Raw genomic sequence first — 21,576 nt, forward strand, 5'->3', positions numbered from 1 at the left:
TTAAGAAAAAAAATATTTCTGATGGGGTGGTGGGAAAAAGTTAACACTCAAACTGCCTGCCAGTACTACAAGGGGCTTTACATTCATTTTAACATCCTAAGCCTGAACTGCATGCGCTTGCATCCTAGCTTGTTCTGTGCAATTACCTACTCTGCAAGCACAGATGCCTGGAAGGTGATGTGTGGTTCCAGCTCAGGAGCTGGCATTTTCAGCAGTAGAGCATGGACAGCCCTGTTGTATTATTTAAAAGCAGAACATTGGTTTTGAAACTAGTGAAGCTTCCTGCTTGAAAAGCACTGCTTTACGTTGTTGGATGGCCCTCATGCTGCAGGATTACTGAAGTGCTTCAGATTCTTGAAACAGTTTGTTCTCCAGAGAAACGTGCTGTAAGAAGTTGGGAGGAATGTTATTTTTCTAGAAATCTCTTAGTGGTTATGGAAATAAGATCGATATGACACAATATATCTATAAAATAGAGGGGAGGTTCATGGCTGAAATTTTTGATCCCCATGAGACAGGCCAGCTGAATTGCTCTGTTGGAGTCTTTATCCCTCTCTGCAGACTTTTGTAGGAGCCTGTATGAGTAGACCTAACCTAAACACCTCATTTTCCTGACTCTGGTGTGGTGGCAGAGTACAAAATCCCACTACCAACCCTCTCAGAATTTTTGCATGTGGTTAATTAATGTCATTGACTTCTTCTGTGAAGAGAACTAGTAAGACCTACAAGCGATGCTTGCAGATTTCATTTTTTTGTGTCTCAGTTCTTCAGCTGTAAAATAGGCATTAAGTTTTCTCACACCCTTCATGTACCTTCTCTGGTGATATTGAAAGGTTTGTGGACTGAAGTCTTGTTCTCCTGAATGCTTGTGGATGGGGTAGGATGAAGAGGGTCCCATTTGCTCTGTGACTCGGATTCTGGCTACCTCTGTAATGTTAATTCCAGTGCTGTCCATAACACAGCACTCATGTTGGAGATGGTTAGATTTAGGCTTAGAGTACATCTGTCCCCTGGATAAGATTGACTTCAGTTATAGGGAGCTTTCATCAGAGAGCCACTAATACATGAGCGTGAGTTTTGCTACATCAACTTTACCCAATTAGGTACATGTCTTTTGAGTAGTCACCTATGTGATGGCAGCATGGTGGCTTTTCCTACGCTCTGTCTGTGGTATAAGCTGTAGTTACTTGCTGTAGTAGTGTGTCAATGAACAAAAGGCTGGTAAGATTCAGGTAGTTTGGCAAAATAGTCCCTTAATGCTTTCTTATATTAGGTAGTCTGAGAAGAAGAAGCAAAGATGGTGTAACTTTCCTGGAGATAATTTGTCATGTGAGGTTTATGAGTGGTTATCTGGTTTTCTTAATTTGTTTTGCATAGTTTTCAGCCAGCATTTGCAAATGCCAGTGTCTGATTTGAAAATCATGAGGGTAAATACTGGGATGGGTAGGTGTAAAACTCACAGGCTGAGCAGGGTAAACTTTCTTCTCTTTTTCTTCTTGTCAAAGGGGAAGTCGATTTCAGAGCAGTCGGAGTGGTATAGCCCACACTGGTGGAATCTGCTCCTTGCTTAAAGGCGGAGGTGTGAATGAGGTAGGTGGGGATACTGGGATGAGCAAAAAGTAGTGGGTATTTATCTGCACAGAATTTATCGGCACAGACATGTTCCTCAAAATATCTTCATGCTTTGCTGGTGCAGAGTTTCAGTGCAGCTCTTTGGAAGGGGTCTGCCAGTGAAGAGTGGTGAGTGAATAAAGTCAGATATGGATTCAAATTCGCTTTTCAGCAGCTTCTGTGGTATCCTGGCATTCATACTTACAGCCAGAACAGCAAGGAAGAAACAGACTCTATCTTACCTAACTTGTCCATAAGCCAGCCAGTTTTTCTCACTTGTCCAGCTGCTCTGAAGTAAGAACTGTAACACTGTGCATGTGATTTTTCCTCTTGCTGCCCTAAAATGAGAAAAGCTTCACTTGTATCTGAGATACCTGTATCTTAACTGATTACTTTTCCTACCTTATTTATTTCTTTCAGTTTGGAAAGCCAGACTTAATGGCAGTTACTCTAGCACAGACCTTGGCTCAAAACATTGGCATTTTCTCAGACAGAAGAAAACTTATAAGTGGTAAGTTTGTTTGCTTTTTCACTCTGTCAAGAGAAAATCTTGAAAGTTGGAGGATCTAATCAGCATATCTGATATTTATTTTTCCTCATGTTTCTTGGTAATTTGGAATTATTTGATTTTTCTTGTAATAACCCAAAGTGACAGACATATCATTAGTTTCCCTCTGTTTAAATGCTGTGATATATCCCTGTCCATAACTTCTGGGCAGTTGTGTGGGCAAGGGAGGGAGGCAGAGAAGGGAGGGACAGCAGAGAAAGAAGGTGCTAAATCTTGCTGTATTGGCTTGTGTTTATAGAGCATTTATGCATTTTTGGTTTGGGTTATTGTTTGTGAGGTTTTTTCTAAGCAAAAGTTTCCTCCATCATAGAATCATAAAACAGTTTGGGTTGGAAGCGACCTTAAGGATCATCAAGATCCAATGTCCCTGCATGGGCAGGGACACCTCCCACTAGACCAGGTTGCACAAGGCCTCATCCAGCCTGGTCTTGAACACTTCAGGGATGGGGAATCAGCAACCTCCCTAGGCAACCTATTCCAGTATCTTACTACCCTCATGTTGAAGATTTTTTTTTTCCTAATATCTCACCTAAGTATACCCTCTTTCAGTTTAAAACCATTACCTCTTGTCCTGTCACCTCGTGTCCTATCACCTTCTGTGGTGAAAAGCCCCACGTCAGCTTTCCTGTAGGCTCTCTTCATGTACTAGAAGGCCATTAGAAGATCTTCCTAGAGCCATCTCTTCTCCAGTCTGAACAACCCTGACTGTTTCAGTCTGTCTTCATAGCAGAGGTGCTCCAGCCCTCTGATCATCTTTGTGGTCCTTCTCTGGACCCTCTCCATCAGGTTTATATCTTTCCTGTGCTGGAGGCCCCAAAGTTGTACACAGTATTTCAGGTGCAATCTCACTAGAGCAGCATAGAGGGGCAGAATCTCCTCCCTTGCCCATTCTTCTTTTGATGTATCCCAGGATGTGGTTGACCTGGGCTGCACACTGGCAGCTCATGATGAGCTTCTCATCTACTGCCATCCCCAATTCCTTTTCCTCAGGCCTCAATCCATGATCTGCTCTGGGTCATCGGGAATAGGGTTAGGACAAGGTTGGACTCGATGACCTTGAAGGTCTTTTCCAGCCTGAGAAATTCTATGATTCATTAACCCCCCAGCCTGCATTTGTGCCTGGGGTTGCACCAACCCAGATGCAGGACCTTGCACTTCTCCATGATGAGCTTCATTGGGTTGGCATGGGCCCACCTCTCCTGCCTGTCAAGGTCCCTGATGGTAGGGTAGGTAGATGGCCGGCCTTCCCTCTAAGGTGTCAACCATACAGCTTGGTATCATCAGCAAACTTGCTGAGGATGCGCTCTATCCCACTGTCCACATCTCCAAAAAAGGGATTAAAGACTGCTGGTCCCAATACTGACCCCTGAGGATCACTACTTATCACTTGTCTCCACTTGGGCACTGAACCATTGACCACAACTCTCTGGGTGTGGCCATCCAACCAATGACTTATCTACCAAGTGATCTCCATTTGCCCAATCCATTTCTTGTCAGTTTGGAGACCAGGATGTCATGTGGAACAGTTTCAAATGCAGCGTCATATTAGGATAATAGTAGAAGAGAAATTAAAAGTTAGAAGAAAGGTGAAATTTTTTTTTTTTAACTCTGAAAATTTGGGAATCAGGTATCATGGTATGGGAGAATATGGGGGAACTGTCTCACAATTTTCAAGTGTTAGAGGCTGTCACTGCTGTTTCCTCTAACCACTTTAAGAGAGGGAAGAAAAAAAAGAAAACAGGACTTGTTTTTGAAGCTCAGGATTTCATAGAGTTGTGGATAATTTTTAAAGAAGGCTTGTCAGTGTATGTTGATACATTTAAAAAAGATATACCAGTAAGTTATTCTTTTAAATTTGTATTTTAATATGAAATGGAATTGACTCCAGTGTGTCTTGTGATAAGAAATGTATTATTTTTGACTCATAAGACTCAAGATGTAAATTCTTTTTTTGTTGTTGTTGTCAGGTGAGTGTAAGTGTGAGGACACGTGGTCTGGATGCATAATGGGAGACACAGGGTAAGGCACTTCGCTAGAGGAAAGTTGTGTCTATACAATGACATAAAGGTGTGAAAATGTTTGCTTTTTGTGGTTTAGCAAAATATTTCTCTGAATCACTTTTCAAAAAGTTCAGTATTAACTGTACAACATATGTAGAAAAGACTTTGAAAGAAGTGTGTGAATGAGAGAGGATTAGTAAGAGGATTTTATTATGTGAGGATTTTAAGTGACTGCTGGTCTAACTCACAAAGCTCTGGGTTCAACAAACAAGCTGGGTCATTGCAGAGTAGTAGAAGCATATTTAGCTTCTTTTCTCCTGTGAGTTTGCTGTTGAGTTGTGGGAACAATGACACATCCTAATTCCTGAAATACTATTATCAAATTTCTTAAGTATGTCACATTTTCAGCTTTTCTGTTGGAGCCTTTCATCTGGATCTGTCACCTTTTATGCTTCAGTTTGTGCAATAATATTAGAAAAGCTGCTCCCATTGGATGGAGGTTGAGTATGCTTATACTCATATGTAACTTCACTGGAGAGATTTTATCTAAAGACTAATAAATCAGAAAATATTTGCTTCTAGATGAAATTTATTGGTTTGCAATGTGTATTCAGACCTTAGTTCTTCCTATTACAGACCTGTGTTTTTCATCTGTATGAATTAAATAGCCTACTCTTAGACGTAGACAGTACTTCTAAAATTAATTTCAAATTGACTTGCGAATTTTTGCAATTGCTCTGTGATCAAAACAATTTTGATAAAAGAAGCACATCCTATGGAAAGCTCTTTGGAAGTGTGAGTAAGTGGCTTTTTCACCTTATCTACCCAAAAACTTATTAGGTAGAAATTTTCTGATTTTTCAGATGTTAAAAGTCAATCTGAGAAGGATCACTGCATCACCAGCATCACTGGTAAAAGTGACTCCTCAGCTAATGATCTTTTAGGTAGACAAAAAACCAGCTTGTATTCACATACCTTGGTGATGAAGAATGGTGAATCCCACTTCCTCTGTTTTCTTTAGACCTAAATCATAAACACTAAAGTTGGAAAAGACCAATCACATTTTGAAAGCCATCACTCCTGGCAATGCAGGATTATTTTGTATAGCACTTTTTCTAATATTTTTTATCCAGTTATAAGCTGATACAGAAAAGCCCTTGAGACTCTTAAAATCTGCTTGAAAGATAAGTACTTTCATGACTAATGGCCTAAATATGGAGACCATGTAAGTTACTTTGGTGAAATTCTTTCCCTGTGGAAAGGATCCATACAAAGATTATCTGCTTTGTATTGTTTTTAGGTGGTGCACTGTGCCTTAGGTTTGCACTCTGTACTGGAATGAAATTTATTCAAATTTATTCACTGGGACACATGAAACAGGGAAGCCAAAAAGTTAGCTATCTTTGTAGAATGTTTTTAATAGAATAACTCTATATAATAGAAATAAAAGTGTCAGGAGAGCAATTTCATCTAAGAAGGAAATGAACTAATTATCCATCTTTGGCTCTGATAGTATGTATAGGAAGAAATGAACGAGATACTGAGATCAGGCCAGTTAGTGAAACAGGTATGCAAGAATTACATGCTGTATAATACAATTTGTGGAGTTTAGCATGAAATAAATGAGTGAAATGTTTTAGACTCACTTTCCATGAGCTCTGTGTCATTGTTGAAAATTATTTTTCACTTACTTAAATGATTTACAAATTCAATAACATAGCAGATAGTAATTCTGATTCTGAACCAGTGTGGTTTTTTATTTTTTCTAGTGTAACATTGTATTTTTCCTCCTATTTTGAAAAAAAAGAAAATATAGTATAAAAAGCACTATAGAAAGTAATCCTGCCACCTTTTTCCTGTGCAGGTATTACCTTCCAAGCAAGTTCTCCAAATGTGATATTGAAGAATATCATGAATTTTTAAACAATGGAGGGGGAGCCTGCCTTTTCAATAAACCAACCAAAGTAAGCACTACTTTATTATTGAGTATTTTTTCAATTTCTAACTTAGATGAAACCAAGAAGAATGAAAATGGCAATTTTGGGGAAAAAAAACCCTTATAATTCTGATATTTCTGGTTCTCTGGAGGCTGAGGCAGGAAGGCAATTTTGGAAAAAGATTTGGTCACTGAGGTCACAGATGTAGAAGAGAAAGTTCTGGAGTGATGCACATTCCACCTAGAGTGGCTGAGAAAAAAGTGGATGTTCTGATGACCACAGAATTTCAATAAATGCTAGAGTGGAGAAGAAAAGTCATCAAATCTGGATGAGTTTGCTTATTTCTCAAAGGTCTCCTTTTTATGGAAGAATATTATTAAAAGTGGAGAGAAAGCACTGAATCCACTAATAAGATTTCTCATGCTTTAAAACGCACCTGCATTTTAGAAGCTTGCTTTTACCCATCTCATTAGTTTTGAATTGATTCCATAGTGTATCTCATTTGGGTTTGTTTTAGTGATTATGTTTGTTTACACATCTGTCAATTGGAAAGAAATAATTACTCTCAGTTTAGATTGAAAGCATTTATAATTGTTTTCTACTGACATGGAATTGTGAAAGTTAGGAAGGAAGCCAGGGTGATTTAGACTCTTTCATGTATTGCTGTTTGGGTTGGTTTTAAGTTTTTGCCAATGGATGTCTGCCTGATTCACAAGGCTGTCAGAGGCATCTGTTTCCAGCAAAGGTGGTGAAACACAAAGTTACTTTTGCTTTTCAAAAAATATGAGGTAAGGGAAAACTGATAGGACAAGGTGCAGTGTTTGTCAGTGCTCCACTGTAAGATCAGCTGTGATCCTGAAATTACATCAGTGACTTGTGGGGCAGATTGAGCATATGCTCATTTTCAGATGAATGGATGAGTTATATGGCTTTTGGGGAAAAGTTATCCAATTTGATTTTCATGTTTTCTTTCATATTTAGATGTCCCTATGTACTGCAGCAAACTGTCCCAATTTTTTAAGGCAGGACCCTCTGTTAATGCTGTCTGCTTTTCTGTATTGTGCAGCACACTGAGAGATATTGAAGAAGTTGTCTGGAAAAATATGTAGGAAACAGTTTTAACAACTCTTTACTAGTTCTAAATCGCTTGCTTACATTTAATTTAACATTCTACATACTCATTTCATGCTGCAGTCACATTTCCTTTTCAATAGGGGCATCTAATAATAGCACATAAGCCTCAGGCTGGTTTGTGGCACAGTGAAGTATGAAGGATGATGCTCCATCCTGTGGACTAGTGGCAGAAAGGCAGCTCCAGGAGCCATGCACTTGTGCAGGTGGCTCATAAGCAGAGTGGCTTCTAGAGTGGTCCTAATTTAATTGGAGAAGTTGGAGGACAATTTGCCAAGTCCTAGTCTTGGTGACATCCTTATATGCCTTCTTACTTATGTAATAAAAGTATTTATATGTTTTGTTATACTCAAGGAAAAAAATAATTTATTTGTGAAAAATTGCCTCTAGAAATCTAAGCAAAACAGAAACAATGAAGCTGCAAAGAACAGGATATAGGTATCCATTATAAGTTAATATAGCATGGGTCCTGTTTGAAAAATGGTAAATCAATTTTGCCTCAGGGAAACAAAATTATTAATTCAAATACACAGATTTAGAAATTTTAAGTTACAGTTTAATGAGGAGGCTGAAGGGAAGGAAAGGAAGCCTCACCAGCTATACTTCCATCTGCTGCTGACACATACTTAGGCAAAACTACTAAAAGCTCCCAACTTGGGTTGAGAAAAGGTGAGAGAAAAAATATGAAACTGCAACAAAAATTGACAAAGAAACATCCTCTTTCCTCTCCCTGCATTTCTGAGCCATGAGGTCCCAAAGGGACTATATGACTACTCCTTCAGAAGGTATTATGGAGACATCAACTGGGGACACAGCCCTCATCACTTGGACCTCTGTGATGATAATGAAAATACCAGATTGCTTTAAATTTGTTCTTTTATTGTCGTACCTTGTGCTTTCGATTGTGGTTTCTGCTCAAACTGAATCTTCTGTAAAAATGTCAGTCTTACACCAAAGGCACTATGTGTCTCTTCAGTATCACTGAATTAATTCACACATTGTTCCATCTGTCACACTGGTTGAGTTTCTACTTCTAGTCTGCTTCTTCCCGAGTTGTGGGGTACTGCGTATTGGTTAATGAATTTGGAATGCTAGCTTAAAAAGCATGTTGTACAGAATAAATATGACAATGATTCCCTTAGGAGGGCATGCTCTTTGATTTCTGATTTTGCCCTGCAGCTTCTGGATCCTCCAGAATGTGGCAATGGCTTTGTGGAAGATGGGGAAGAGTGTGACTGTGGGACGATAGCGGTAAGCCCGGTGTGCTTTAAATTAGCAACTGGATTCTCCAGGATGTGGTGCTGGCCATCAGTGCTGTTAACATTAAGAGGAGAAGTCAGACAATGCTAAGGTCCTGTGACAAGGGATTATTAATTTCTTACCTTTTTCCGTCACGTTTAAGACAATATGTGCTAGCTTCTTTATTGCATCACCATATAAATTCTGAAGAATAGTAGTAGCTATAGCTACTTGTGCAGAATCAAACCTAAAAAATGTTGAAGAAAGTATTTTCCTTAATGGGAACATGACTCTGGTCAGTGCTAAATTGTCAGTATGTAGTGATTAACACTATGAAGTTAGGAAAATTGCAATGCATAGCATAGCAATGTTCAGGTAGCATACTAAGATGAGAAGTACTATGAGAGCTTGGGTCTCATCTGCTTTTCCTTTGTGTTCTCTTATAATGTGTGTATTCCTCAGGAGTGTGCCAACGAAGGAGGAGAGTGCTGCAATATGTGCACCCTGACAGCAGGCTCCCAGTGCAGCAATGGGCTTTGCTGTCGGAAGTGCCGGGTAAGGGCAGCAACCCTCACTGCATTGTCCTGACAGTAATTCATCCAGGTGGCTACAGGCACCAGAACACATCTTTTTCCTTGCAAAGCTTGTGTTTCTGAAATTTTTCCTTTTAAAATTGGCTGAAAAATGGTTTGTTTGGGGCTATTCTCTGTCTTTTAGTCTGGATTTCTTGGGGCAGTGATTGTGATGAAATGCAGAGGTGAATTAAAGCCTTCCAGTTTCAGAGAAGTTTGAATCAGGTTGAAGTTTCAGGGGGTTTCATTAGATATCCTTGTTTAAACATGCACATTTTTACCCATGTTTGGCTCCCAGTGCCTTACATGTTGCTCTGGATTTGTCTCACGAGACTGAATGGGAAAATTATACTAAAAGAGAAGGCTAAAGAAAAAGATAAACAAACCCTGCAGCTAGTAGAATTGTTTAGAAATGTTAATCTAAAAGACAGCTGACCTCAGTTTTAGTTCAGTCTGCCCATTTCTCCTTATGTTTGGAGTGACTGAAATCCTGTTGAGTAAAGGGAACCAAGGTTAACTGTCAGGTATTCTTCCTGATACATCAGTAAATAGTAAAAGGATGTTTAGCCAGATCTTGGCTATAAAGGAGCCCAGCTAAATATAACATACAGTTTTTTATACTCCTTTAGTAATAATGATAATTATTATTAATGTTGTTAAAAATGTGGTGTACTATGTGTGATATTTTTTATCTTCATCTTTGGGCATCTGATGGTTTCATTTCCTTAGGAAAAACATTTGTAATTATGGTGGTCCACATTCTTAGCTTCGTGCTCATCCTAATGTTAAAAAAAGAAAAAGCACAGATATTATCCTGGAACAGATCAGATTTCCCTTAGCACTCTGAGGTTTGCTTTTTTTTACTACAGTATAAAAGATTAGCAGATTGCCAGCGTGGGTGAATTTTTGTTCAAGTATACAAGTCACATAGGTGCCATATTAAAAGCTGTTTGAAAGAAATTAAGCTTCTGTGTACCTTCATTATTTTTGCAAATGAGACAAGGATTTATCTAAATACAGGATGGGGAGGATGAGCCAATGCAGAGAAAGGCAGAATTATGCAAATCACATGTCCCTGTGAGGTGCTAACCAGGACATCTCAAAAGACATATGTAACAGTTCCCAAACTTGGGTTACTTTCCCCTGTAATACCCTCTCTAAAAGCAGGAGTTCATGAAGGAGAAATTGCAAGCAAAGCATGGTGAGTGTGTAACCCAGCATCTGTAGTGTTTCTGACAACTTTCCTGTCTGTCTGCATTTTTCCAGAGACTTGGTAGGAAAGATAAGCTGAAGTCTGAGAAAGTACCAGTCTAGCTCTTCTGCTGACGTGTGCCCATTCACACCAGCTGTGGAATTAGCAGTTATCCCCTCCAAAACTATGTGCACACAGAGCCAGAAAAAAAGTCTTAGAGCTGCAAAATGAATGGAGCATCACTGACTTAGAAAGCCTTTCAGGGAAAATAAAGGGTCTGCAATAACAATTGCTGGTAATGGGATGTCTTCTGGCTTTTACAGGTCTTGAGAGCACACAAGTCTTTAGTTGTGTGCAACCAAAATGCCTGTGTTAGGCCACTGATGAATTTTTTGTTATTAAATATCTGGACACTTAGAAAATGGTGTCAAATGATGTGGAATTTGGTACTTTTAAGTAGTTTCTGTTCTACAGTGAAGCACTGTAATAACCATAGTGGTAATTCCTGGAGCTTTGTAGTGCTCTTCATCCCTAGAAAGAAGATCAGGATCACTCTGTGTGTTTTATAAAGAGTAAAGTAGTTACAAAAAGGTCCAGTGTCCTGGTCAAGAAAACCAATAAACCAATACTGCAAGGTACTTTCAGTACTAATTTAATAAAATCCAGGGATCTTGTGTCCTAGGAGAGCACTTGTCCTGCTCAGCACTATACTCAATGCACTCATGAAGGGGGTGGCTCAGAGAGTGGTACCACTCATACCAATAAATGGCTGTTGGCTTGGCAATGTGGTGTCCATGTCAGGAAGAGGAAAGTCTTCTCAGTCAGCACATTAAAATTTTCCATTTTTATTTTAGCTTAACTTCTTAAAAAGAGCATTGCATTTAAGGTATGACATGAAGAAATCAAGACACTAATTTTCTGTCCTTTTTTTCCCCAGTTTGAACCTAAAGGAGTTTTGTGCCGAGAAGCTGTGAATGATTGTGACATTGCAGAGAACTGCACAGGAAATTCCAGTCAGGTGATTTTTATATTGTCCAGCTAAACGATAAAAAAATCTACCTGTAGTCTCTCAGTCACTATGAATGTTACCATTTTGTATAGTAAATTGTATAAAAATTGTATTAAACATGCTGATACTTAAAAAGCAGTTTGATACTGAAATATTTTTCTATGGTAAATTATTTTCTCTTTCTATAGTGTTCTCCCAATATTCATAAAATGGATGGATATTCATGTGATAACAAGCAGGTAATCAGCATGTTAATTTGTTTTATATTTTTTCAGCTTTTATAGATTAGATTATTTTTTGTAGATTTTGGTTTAAGATCTGTGGAATTCACCTGGGACAGTTCTGACAGTCCTCAGTTTTAGGTGCTAGTTACATTTTATTGCTAAGCATTTAAACAAACAGAAAGTAGAATCACATAATACTTGGTTCAATGGAAAGCATTTAACAAATCTATAAAATATTTGAAAAAAAGAAATCGTTTGAAACTCTTTTTGTTTTCCTTTCTAGGGTATATGTTTTGGAGGAAGATGTAAAACCAGGGACCGGCAGTGTAAATATATCTGGGGTGAAAGTGAGTCAGTTACTGTTTCTAGGTTGGTTGTCATTTGTGTTGAAAGATTATCTTAGCTGAGAAAAATTATGGAAGAGACATATTCAAACCATTATAAGCAGCTAGGGCTGTCCCTCCCCCTCTTTCCTCCTCATTTTGTTTTTCCATCCTCTTTTCCAGCTTTTTTTTCCAGTTTTGGTTAACTTACTGGTGATCATTCTGAAGTCTTAGCTTTATCTTCTCATTAATAAAGAGCTAGGGAGCCTATACTCCTGTTAAGTGATTTATTTCACTGTATTCTGGACATTTTGCACCAATGAACCCCAGTCAATCTTAAAAGAACCCTAAACAGTCCTGTGGTACCAATTTTTCATTGAGAACACTGTTCAGAGTTTCATAGGCCACCTTCAGATCATTGGTACTGCAGTTCTCAGATTTGGAAGCTCTGCTTGCTTTGATTGCTCATTGCCATTTCCCAGGACCTGGCTTTTCATATTCTTCACCATCTATCTTAAAAGATATTTGTTTCTGTTTTTAGAGGTAACAGCTGCTGACAGGTACTGCTATGAGAAGCTGAACATTGAAGGGACTGAGAAGGGAAACTGTGGAAGAGACAGGGACTCTTGGATACAGTGCAATAAACAGTAAGTTGATTCGTTTAGAAAACAACTGGTATGATATGTTTATCCCTGATCTATTTCTTTAGCTGGCATGAAGAGGCTCAAAAAGTCTCTGTACAGATCAGACTTCTCTTGGCTTTCTGCAGATTTAGTGCAGGAAATTTTCGATGGAGAGGAGTGTCAACAGGAGATGATCTTTGTCAAGCACCAGCTGAACTAGAAGTGGTGCTGGTATTCTTGGTGAGGCTGAGCAGTGCAGAGGAGAGCAGCCTGGGGGCCTGTGGTTTCATGTCTCACCTTTTATGCTGTGCAGTTGCACTGCAATGTTCAGTTTTCGTTGTAGCCCTCCGCATGTTTTCCTGCAAGTGGCTCTCTAAACCATTGTTCCACATTCTGTATTTATGAAGTTGATTGTTTCTTCCTATTTTCTGAACCTTTTGACAAGTGAGTTGTCCATTCTGTCAGTGATTGAATTCTAGTCCTGCCTGAAGGTGGAATAATGACATTTCTGACCTTTCTGTGCAGATTTGATAAACTTACTTTTGTTCTGTTATAAATTCATGAATAAAAATTATTAAGTAATATGGGAGAGGCCATACAGTGCACAAGTCTCTACATCAGTTCTGAAGTTCCTTCAACAGCAGAGCTGAACTTGGTGTCTCTAGTTCCCTTACATATGTGTTGTAGAAGAGTTTGTTATCTACTGCTTCTCCTGGAAAGCTTCCTGCTTCCTACTCAGAGCATTTTTGATAACACATCTTAAAAAAAGACTCTTTCCCCTGTCTGAGCTCCAAGGAGAATAATTTTCATTGGAAACAAGACATTATTTATGGGAGTTACTGTCAGTGAGTGAAAGGGAAGAAGTAGCAACCATGTTACAACACAAGTGAAGAAAAACTCACTTCTTTGATAGATAGTTTTCACAGAATTTTCTTTTCAGTATCTGTTTATTCTTTCAATGCAGGGATGTGCTTTGTGGATACCTTCTGTGCTCCAATATATCCAGTGTGCCCAGACTCGGAGAACTTGATGGTGAAATCACATCCTCAATCTTGCATTTTGGAAGAGTCTACAATTGCAGGTAACTGGAAATCTTGATAACAGAACAGAGACAGTCAATATCTGTCTTGCATGGAAAAGCACCTTTCTCATTCCGAAGTGTAGAACACCTGTTTCCATTAAAATATTTTTCCTGTTAACCCATAAACTATTATTGCTTAACCTGTGTTAAGCTTCAGGATCTTGACTGCACATGGGGAGCACAGATGTTTTGCAGTCCTCTGGGTTGTTGTTAATTTTGCCTGTAGAGTCATAATGCTCTTCTCTGGCCTCTTGATTTTACATTCTTTAGTCTTCGTGAAGTACTTAATGTACTCACAATACTTAGACATATGCCTGCACTGCGAAAGCTCACTGGCAGCTTAATACATTGCCATATGTTAGCTGAATCCCAATTATAGACCTGGTGTGTTCACATAGCTTCACACAACTGTAAGATGGAACAAAGTCTTACACAGTCAAACACAATGTTTTATCCAACACCAGTTCTTATACAGGAAAAATGGTGTTTTGACCATTGTATTAGTTTGATGGAGCTATACTGCATTTCAGTTCGTTTTGCATTAGGGCCAGTGATGAATAAGCCAGTGCATACTCTTTCCTGGTCCTGGGTGTCATACAACACAGACAGAAAAACAGGCAGCAGCCTGGGTTCCAGTTTCTCAAGCAGTCCCATCGAGTCACAGCACAGGTCCCCAGGGTCCTCTTGGTTGTCTTGCAGTGGTGGCCACGTGAAGCTCGATGAGGAGACGGACCTGGGCTATGTGGAGAACGGGACGCCGTGTGGGCCCAGCATGGTGTGCCTGGATCATCGCTGCCTCCCCATCGAGGCCTTCAACTTCAGCACCTGCCCAGGCACCACAGACAGCCAAATCTGTTCAGGACATGGTGTACGTTCTTGTACTCTTGAATCCTTTTTTATGTTTTTGCTGAGTAGCTGGTGTTGTGTAGTGTACTAGCCAGACCTTTCAGGAAGCCAGCAGCGTGATTCTAGGAGTGTTTATACTGGAGAAGCTTTTGGAAAGGAAAGGGGGAAAGGAAAGGAAAGGAAAGGAAAGGCATATAGATAATCATGATGCATACGAGTCAAGGCATCTTAAACAATGTGTCACAGTAAGTACATATTAGTTTTGCAAAAAATTTATCTGTCAGTTCTTTTGCTATCTCTTGATAGCTATCTTGGCTAATTTAGTATTTTCTCAGGCAAATTATTGGAGAATATAAATGCTCAAGGACAGAGAATCTTGAGTCTATGTTCTTCCAGATGCTCTTTTAATTCTCTATTATGTCAACAGACACGAAGTTTCATTAAGTTGTTGATTTTGTTGGCTTAAAGTCACTTTGGTCTAGAGAAGAGGTCACTCACTGAGCTGGCTTTTGGCTAGTGGCAGCTTCTCTGCTCAGTGCACAGCCTATGGCTTTCCTGGGGCCCCTGGTGAGACTTATAGTCCCTTACACAATTTGAAACACTGTCCAGGTCCCTGTGGCTAAGATGAGATCAAAGCAATTATTCCCTCATAATATTCTTTGTCTTTTATACTGCATCAAAACTCCCTTGTTTGTTTGAAATTAACCACTTCATCATGCTTTGAAAAAATGAAATCATTGAGGTTCACAGTTTGTATAAGTCAATTATAAATGGCTCTTTTAAATATATGACATTAAAACACATTAACGTACTTAATACATATTACATATCTTTCTATATAAAGTATACCAGTACATCTAATACGTGTATACCAAACATATACATTTAAAAATTACTATATATTAAAAATGTTTTGCAAAATTTTGCAGGCAGTCAGAATCAGTTCTGTATGACTGTACCTGTGCTGTGGGTATTAATTATGGGAATAAAATAGTTTTGTGATTTTATTCTGAGCTACACTTTTGGCTGCAGGTTTGTAGCAATGAAATAAAGTGTGTTTGTGACCGATTCTGGGGAGGAGATGACTGCAGTTCTCGCATCAAAGATGATATGTTTTTTGATAAAGATGCCATCAATAAAGGTACTCTGTTACAATTCTTACCAATAACTGGAAAAGCCTGGATTTGAGGAAGGTTCATTAAACAAAACTAGATGTCCTTCTCTCTCAGTTAGCACACAACACGATTGCCATTAGGAGACAGACTCCCTTCTGCTCCTCCCACAGCAGAAGCATTCAGTGGCTGTGAAAGAGGTCTTAGATCTGGGGCTGGATGTGCACAGTGATGCTCACAAGCACTCAGTAAACCTCTCAGTACTGGTACCAGTGTATCTGGTTGTACCTTACTTGTCTCAGTCACTTGAATGGCTTTATTAAGTATATTGATTAGATCAGGAGAAGTAAAAGGTTTTAATATCTAGGTAGAAAGATAACATTGCTTAACTGGTTTTATTTGTAGAGTCAATTTTTTATTACACAGCCAGTATGCAGAATGTTGGCACACAAATTTTAGGCTTTTACATATTTTGAGTTGAATGTTTTTATTCACTTTTAGGCTTGCATGCAAGAGAAGGATACATTGTGGAAAAATGAGAGTGTAAATGTTTTTCATTATAAAACCATGTGGGGGAACAGTTTTACAATTTCTAGAATGTCACAGCTTTCCCATGTAGCAGGTGTTAAGGGAAATGGACAGAGAGGGCAAAGCTTGATTTATGAATGATCGTTTTATGTCCATGCTGTACTTCAAGATTGTTGCAATTAATTGGCATAGTACAAGTTGTCTAAGATTTTTGAAAGATGGTGTTTTAAGTGGTTTTGTATATATTTCTCCTAAGATGCTGTGTATTTTTCCTCTTTCTTGTGTTTCCAGGTGTTGTTAGCACAAATATAATAATAGGGGCTATTGCTGGCACCATTTTAGTGTTGGCTATCGTTTTAGGAATAACTGGCTGGGGTTACAAGTAAGTAAACTGTGTTCTTCTTAATACAGTTAAAATTACATTTCATCTGATAGCTGATTATGCTATAAAAAGAACAACCCAAACATAATGATAAAAAATCTTAATTGGATTGTATTTATAATGCAAAATTTTTATAGCATTTGGTTTTTTTCAAACAATTCTGATGTGTTTGTGATTTTAGAGAGCTTGATCCAGGTTAGAAATTGACTTCCTATTTAGTTATTTCTTTTCTCTAGATGATCAGACTATGATTTTACTGTATCTGACAAAGGAAATACAGCAATACAGTTTGATTCAGTTATCAATCTTCCTAATGGCAAATTAAATTAACAAGATTAGCCTTCAGTCAGTCTGTAACCTTAGGCTTCCTTAAACAGATGTTTGTATTCTGTCAGCTTAACCAGAAATTAATCCAGGTGTATTTTTGGTAAGAGAGATATGGAATTTGCATATAAGGTGCAAATTCTCTTCTGTCACAGAACTGTCAATGTTCCACTCACAGAAGGGCAAAATGGATTATTTGAGCCTGACCAATATTTTACAGTTTCTATCCTATTGTGAGTTTCTTCTAAAAACCAGAGGGTTTTAGGTTTTTTGAATATATTAATAAGAGAGTCAAGGTACTTACTTTGTCACCTGTGTTTGGGTGAGACTGGCTTTTGAAGTTCTTCCTCCAAAGGTCCCCAGTGTGCTTGGAGAGAAGGGCAGGTTCAGGTTCAGCTGCACTCAGTGCTGTAGTGGGGCACTGGTACCTCCCCTGCTGGTTTGCTAAATTGAGGTAGACTGATGGCAGCTCAAAAACATGTAACAAAAGAAATATGTGGGTAAAAGTAGGAAGATTAGGATAGTGAAAAGATAGGTATATCACCTGTAGCTTTGAGCAGTATCTGAAAATCTGAACTTGTATTTTGAGTAGAACTCCAAAAGTTAAGGGCTCAGTTTGGGATCACATCAAGCCAGTGGGATAACTTTTTGGAGGTGGAGAGTAAGAGTGCACTAGCAGCTTCACTTAAACCATCATGAACTGTACCTCCAACTCAGCCCTGACTTCAGCCCTCAACATAAGTGTATTTACCTTGTTTATTCTGATCTAATATGTTTATGAGTATGTTTATTTCAGAAGTGTTTTCTGTAGAAATATTTTGAGCAAAGTTTTCAATCTGCATACATTGCTTTTCTCTTTACATTGTTTTTTCTCTTACTGGCCATGTATACCTGCATACTGATAACTCACTCTTCTTTCTTTCTCTTATCTTTGTATGGAAAGAAACTACAGAAGACAGAGGTATGTGATAAAAGGAACTGAATGTCTCTTAGAAAGCTCTGAAAATAGCTTTTCTTCTCTCTTGCTTGTGTACATGCTATAAAGAAAATATAGTGATCACTGTATTTTCTATGAAGAAAATACAATGATGAATTCTCATATTTTAAAGAGTATTTGCTTGAGTATATGAATTTGGTGTCTATTCTATGAATGCATTGCTTGAAATCCTCATTTCACTGGACTCAGTAGCAAAAATAACATTGATTTCTGAGACAGACTATGTTAATTTAGGAAAACAGGAGAATATTTCTAATAAGAGAGATTGAAAATCTGCTATTAGAGGTGGAAATGTTCTTGGAAGGCTGGGTATTGAATAATTAATATTAACATGATGTTCAGGAGCCTTTTGAGACAAATTCATTCCTGGAGCTTCTTTGCAGTTAAAAATGCAATGCAGTTAAATGGCTGTGTGAATGAAGGGCCCATTCTTTTCCACCAGCCTGCTGGATTGTTTTGTAGCTAAAGCATGGTACTGTCAGTACAGAGCTGACCTTTAACCCTTTCAAGCTTGTGGCCAAAATCCAGAGTTCCTTATAAGTGGGATTTGGCTCCTGGAAGGCCACCTCCCTTTGATCAGGCATCTGCTTGGCCAACAGAACTTCTGGGAAGGAGCTGGCTCCTTCCCCTCCTCATGCCCCATAGATAAAAGAGTTTCTCAGATTTCCCTGGTTTTGGCCTATATCACTGCCTCCTTGTCCAAGCTGCTGCTTTGTTTGTTGCCACTGCCCGTTGTGCTTGTTCTCCATGTCCACTGCCTGTGTGGTGCTTTCTCTGCCAGGCTCAAAAAAACCCCAACAACAACCTGCCAAGTGCTGGGTGCATACTGCAATGTCAGATAGGTGGCTGAAGCAGTAATGGGAAAAAGGCAAAGCAGTTGAAGTCAAGCCCTACAGAGAGGTGGGGAGGTGGGAAATGTTACCCTGCACAAGGAAGGCAGAATTTAGGGATTTTGTGCTCCTGAGTGGCATTTGATGTATCTAAAAGCTCAGACTAACATGGCTCTCAAGTCATTCTAATGTGAGTGTATCAGTGTTGGCTGAGGGCAGAGCAGCCAAAGCCTCAAAATACTGAAAGTCTTTCCCGTGCATATTTGCATTGGAATATTAGAGAATCTAACTTTTTCAAATTCCTTTATCTCCAGAAATGAGTATGGACAGAAATGTGTGAGTATTCAGTCAGTCTGCATCTGTGTCTAAGGGCATGGGCAGAGTGGAAACCAGCATAAGCTGAGGCTTTCGGAAGTGGTGGAGGGCTCCATAATTTTAAAGCAGATACTTAGAAACGAAATCTCCTTCATGCAGAAAATGGACTTCTGCAGTAGAATAATTTTGGATTTGTACAAGGACTGATTCATAAATGGAAAAACCAGACATTTGTCAGTGTCGAGAGTGTCCTTCTGTTTTTAATTGTTTATGATTGCTTCTTAAATAAACATAAAGACAAGCCATTGAGGTAATTTTGGGCATGACATAAGGAATGATATTTGGTAGTATTAAGCGACTGAAGTGAGTAAACTAAAAGCAATAAAAAGAGAAAATTAGCAAGAATTAGACAAGCTGGGATTGTGTCACTTAGAGGAAACAGCTACATGGGAGGAGTTATTTCTGACAGAGAACTATGAGGGCAGTTTGCTGGAGCAAGCCTGGAGAGCAGGGCTGCCACGCTGAGTCAACTCCCAACAGGTACTGGCCAGGGAATGGGGCAAGAACTGAAACTTGAGAGATGCTAGAATAAATAATATGGAAGTACTGTGTTCCACTGATGATTTATGTGCCATATAATTATATATATTTAGCACTTTAGGAACATTAGAAGTTCAGATGTAAAGAGAGCCCAGTGCAGGTCTGTAGCTGGACGCAATCTGAATGTGAATCAACCTTCTCATTAATGCACATCTTAATAAGGGCAGTTTGAAGCAAAAAAGGGCTTGGGAAGTGCAAGACTGAACAAATAAGTTTCTGGTATGATGAAATAGCCAAATAGCAAAGTAGCTACTAGTACTAGGGAGGATTTTTCAACTTGATGGAACTGTAATTGGAATATTTGCATGGCAGTTTTTCTTGTGGCAATGAATTCACCATCTGCAAAAAAAAGTCACATAACTTAATTAGGGCTTTGTAATGTGCAGTTTTGTCCACCAGAGCTGAACTTCTAGTGCTGGCAAAGGACAAACTTTTCAGGTGTGTGTGGCATTTTGTATGCCTTGGCAGATTGAGTCTACTGCAGTAACTGGGAGTAGCTGAGAACCTCTGATGCTGGCATTAGTTCCTCTGTGAAAGAAAACAGTTAATAAACTGAAGACTTTTCTCCTCTTGAGGTTTATACAACTCAGTTGGTTGTTGTGTTGCTATTCTTGAATTCAGTGATCATCACCAAAAGTAAATGGGAAGCATCTGCTTCAGAAGGATGAAAGCATTCACTTTTTCTCAAGTCCTTTTTGTTGCAGGCATGCATTCTGCCATACTTGTACTGCACCTGGGGATGATTTTTGCAACCAGCACAATGAGCCATTTGAAATGTCTGAATTTGGTTATCCAGTGTCTCATAAACCCCAAACTATTCACTTTGAAAATTGTGATCAGAGTTTATCAGTGAAATACTCCTCGTTTTCCCATACCAAAACTACATAATCCACTTATCTGCCCATTTCAGAAGCACATGGGACTTTCCTCTCAGATGGTTAAATTATTTATTGAATTATTGTAGGCTTATTGTGTGTGGTTAGCAGGTTTCCTGAAGGATTGCTATCCTTACCTCTTTCTTTTAAACTAATAGCTGTGCATGTTCATGTGTGTGCTGGTGCCTGTCACGTTTTCTGACTCTACCATGTTTATTATACTTTAGACAAATACCCCAGGGAGATTATGTTAAAAAGCCTGGAGAGGCCGACTCTTTTTATAGCGACATGCCTCCTGGAGTCAGCACAAACTCTGCATCTAGTTCTAAGAAGAGGTCTGCTTTTCTGTCGCATTTTCAGATTTCTACCTGTTCCATTACCCATTATTCCATTAGTCAGAACATTTCATTGTTTTGCAGCAGGTTTGATTCTTTCTTCTTTCTTTGTGAAGTGTTTGAAATAACATCCTTTGTACTTTGATTACTGATTTTTCTCACATGCACTGAGTTGCTAATTAGCACAATTTGGCCAGAAAAAACATGTTTTCCCTTGTAAACCCATTTTCAGTTAAACAACTTTTATCATCTCCTTGCTTAAGAATTGTTTTTAAGTAGACCGTAATAATAATTGCTGACTCAAAAAAAATTAACCACTTAAAAAAAAAAAAATTAACCATTTTAAAAATCATGGTCATGTAATCAAAGAAAAGGAACACTGTCTTGCTTCAGTAATAGTTATAAACATAATCTGTTCAATATAAATGTTATTTTTATATGTTTGTTTGTCAGTGTCTGGATAATATTCTTGCTGTCTCACATTAAAGTTGATTTTATTCTGCTTGCTAGACTAGTATATTAGATGGTCACCAGGTGTTATCATAGAAAATAATTCTATGGAGACTTTCTGTAGTTTTGTGCTTGCTATTATGAGTAATCAGGGAGGGCATTAGATTTTTCTCTTGGTCAGGTTTCACTAAGTTATTGTTCCTGTTACTTTAAAAAGCCCACAGTATTTTAAAATGGAAATTTCAGTGAAAAGCATTGGAGTAATTTGTAAATCCCTAAGGTCAATGGGTCATGATGGTTACCACCCCTCTTCAGTTAGAGACCCTTTAATAATAAAAATCTTCAGCTAGCACTTTTAAATAATTGATGAGAAGCACAATGCCCGAGGGGCTGTTGACACTCCTGCTATGTAAGAAAACTGCAATTGTCAGTTCTGGTAGTGCTGAGCAGCTTATAACTGTACAGTTGATGA

The 21,576-nt window shown here is 38.6% G+C and overlaps 1 protein-coding gene across 2 annotated transcripts in view; it reads left to right on the forward strand.

The window, feature by feature from the left end:
• The window catches only part of ADAM22 (ADAM metallopeptidase domain 22), a 125,419-nt gene that overhangs the window by 83,761 nt on the left and 20,082 nt on the right, over positions 1 to 21,576 (forward strand). For both annotated transcript variants that reach the window (XM_030445905.1, XM_030445906.1), the window contains exons 12-26: positions 1,506 to 1,590; positions 2,032 to 2,122; positions 4,147 to 4,198; positions 6,044 to 6,143; positions 8,427 to 8,498; positions 8,949 to 9,041; positions 11,188 to 11,268; positions 11,448 to 11,498; positions 11,767 to 11,830; positions 12,348 to 12,453; positions 13,394 to 13,510; positions 14,210 to 14,378; positions 15,389 to 15,497; positions 16,288 to 16,378; positions 17,646 to 17,663. In XM_030445905.1, the coding sequence (XP_030301765.1) occupies positions 1,506 to 1,590; positions 2,032 to 2,122; positions 4,147 to 4,198; positions 6,044 to 6,143; positions 8,427 to 8,498; positions 8,949 to 9,041; positions 11,188 to 11,268; positions 11,448 to 11,498; positions 11,767 to 11,830; positions 12,348 to 12,453; positions 13,394 to 13,510; positions 14,210 to 14,378; positions 15,389 to 15,497; positions 16,288 to 16,378; positions 17,646 to 17,663 (1,299 nt within the window). The remainder of the gene's footprint in view (positions 1 to 1,505; positions 1,591 to 2,031; positions 2,123 to 4,146; positions 4,199 to 6,043; positions 6,144 to 8,426; positions 8,499 to 8,948; positions 9,042 to 11,187; positions 11,269 to 11,447; positions 11,499 to 11,766; positions 11,831 to 12,347; positions 12,454 to 13,393; positions 13,511 to 14,209; positions 14,379 to 15,388; positions 15,498 to 16,287; positions 16,379 to 17,645; positions 17,664 to 21,576) is intronic.

Source organism: Calypte anna, chromosome 2 (genome assembly GCF_003957555.1).
Source record: "Calypte anna isolate BGI_N300 chromosome 2, bCalAnn1_v1.p, whole genome shotgun sequence".
Classification (NCBI taxonomy): Eukaryota; Metazoa; Chordata; class Aves; order Apodiformes; family Trochilidae; genus Calypte; species Calypte anna.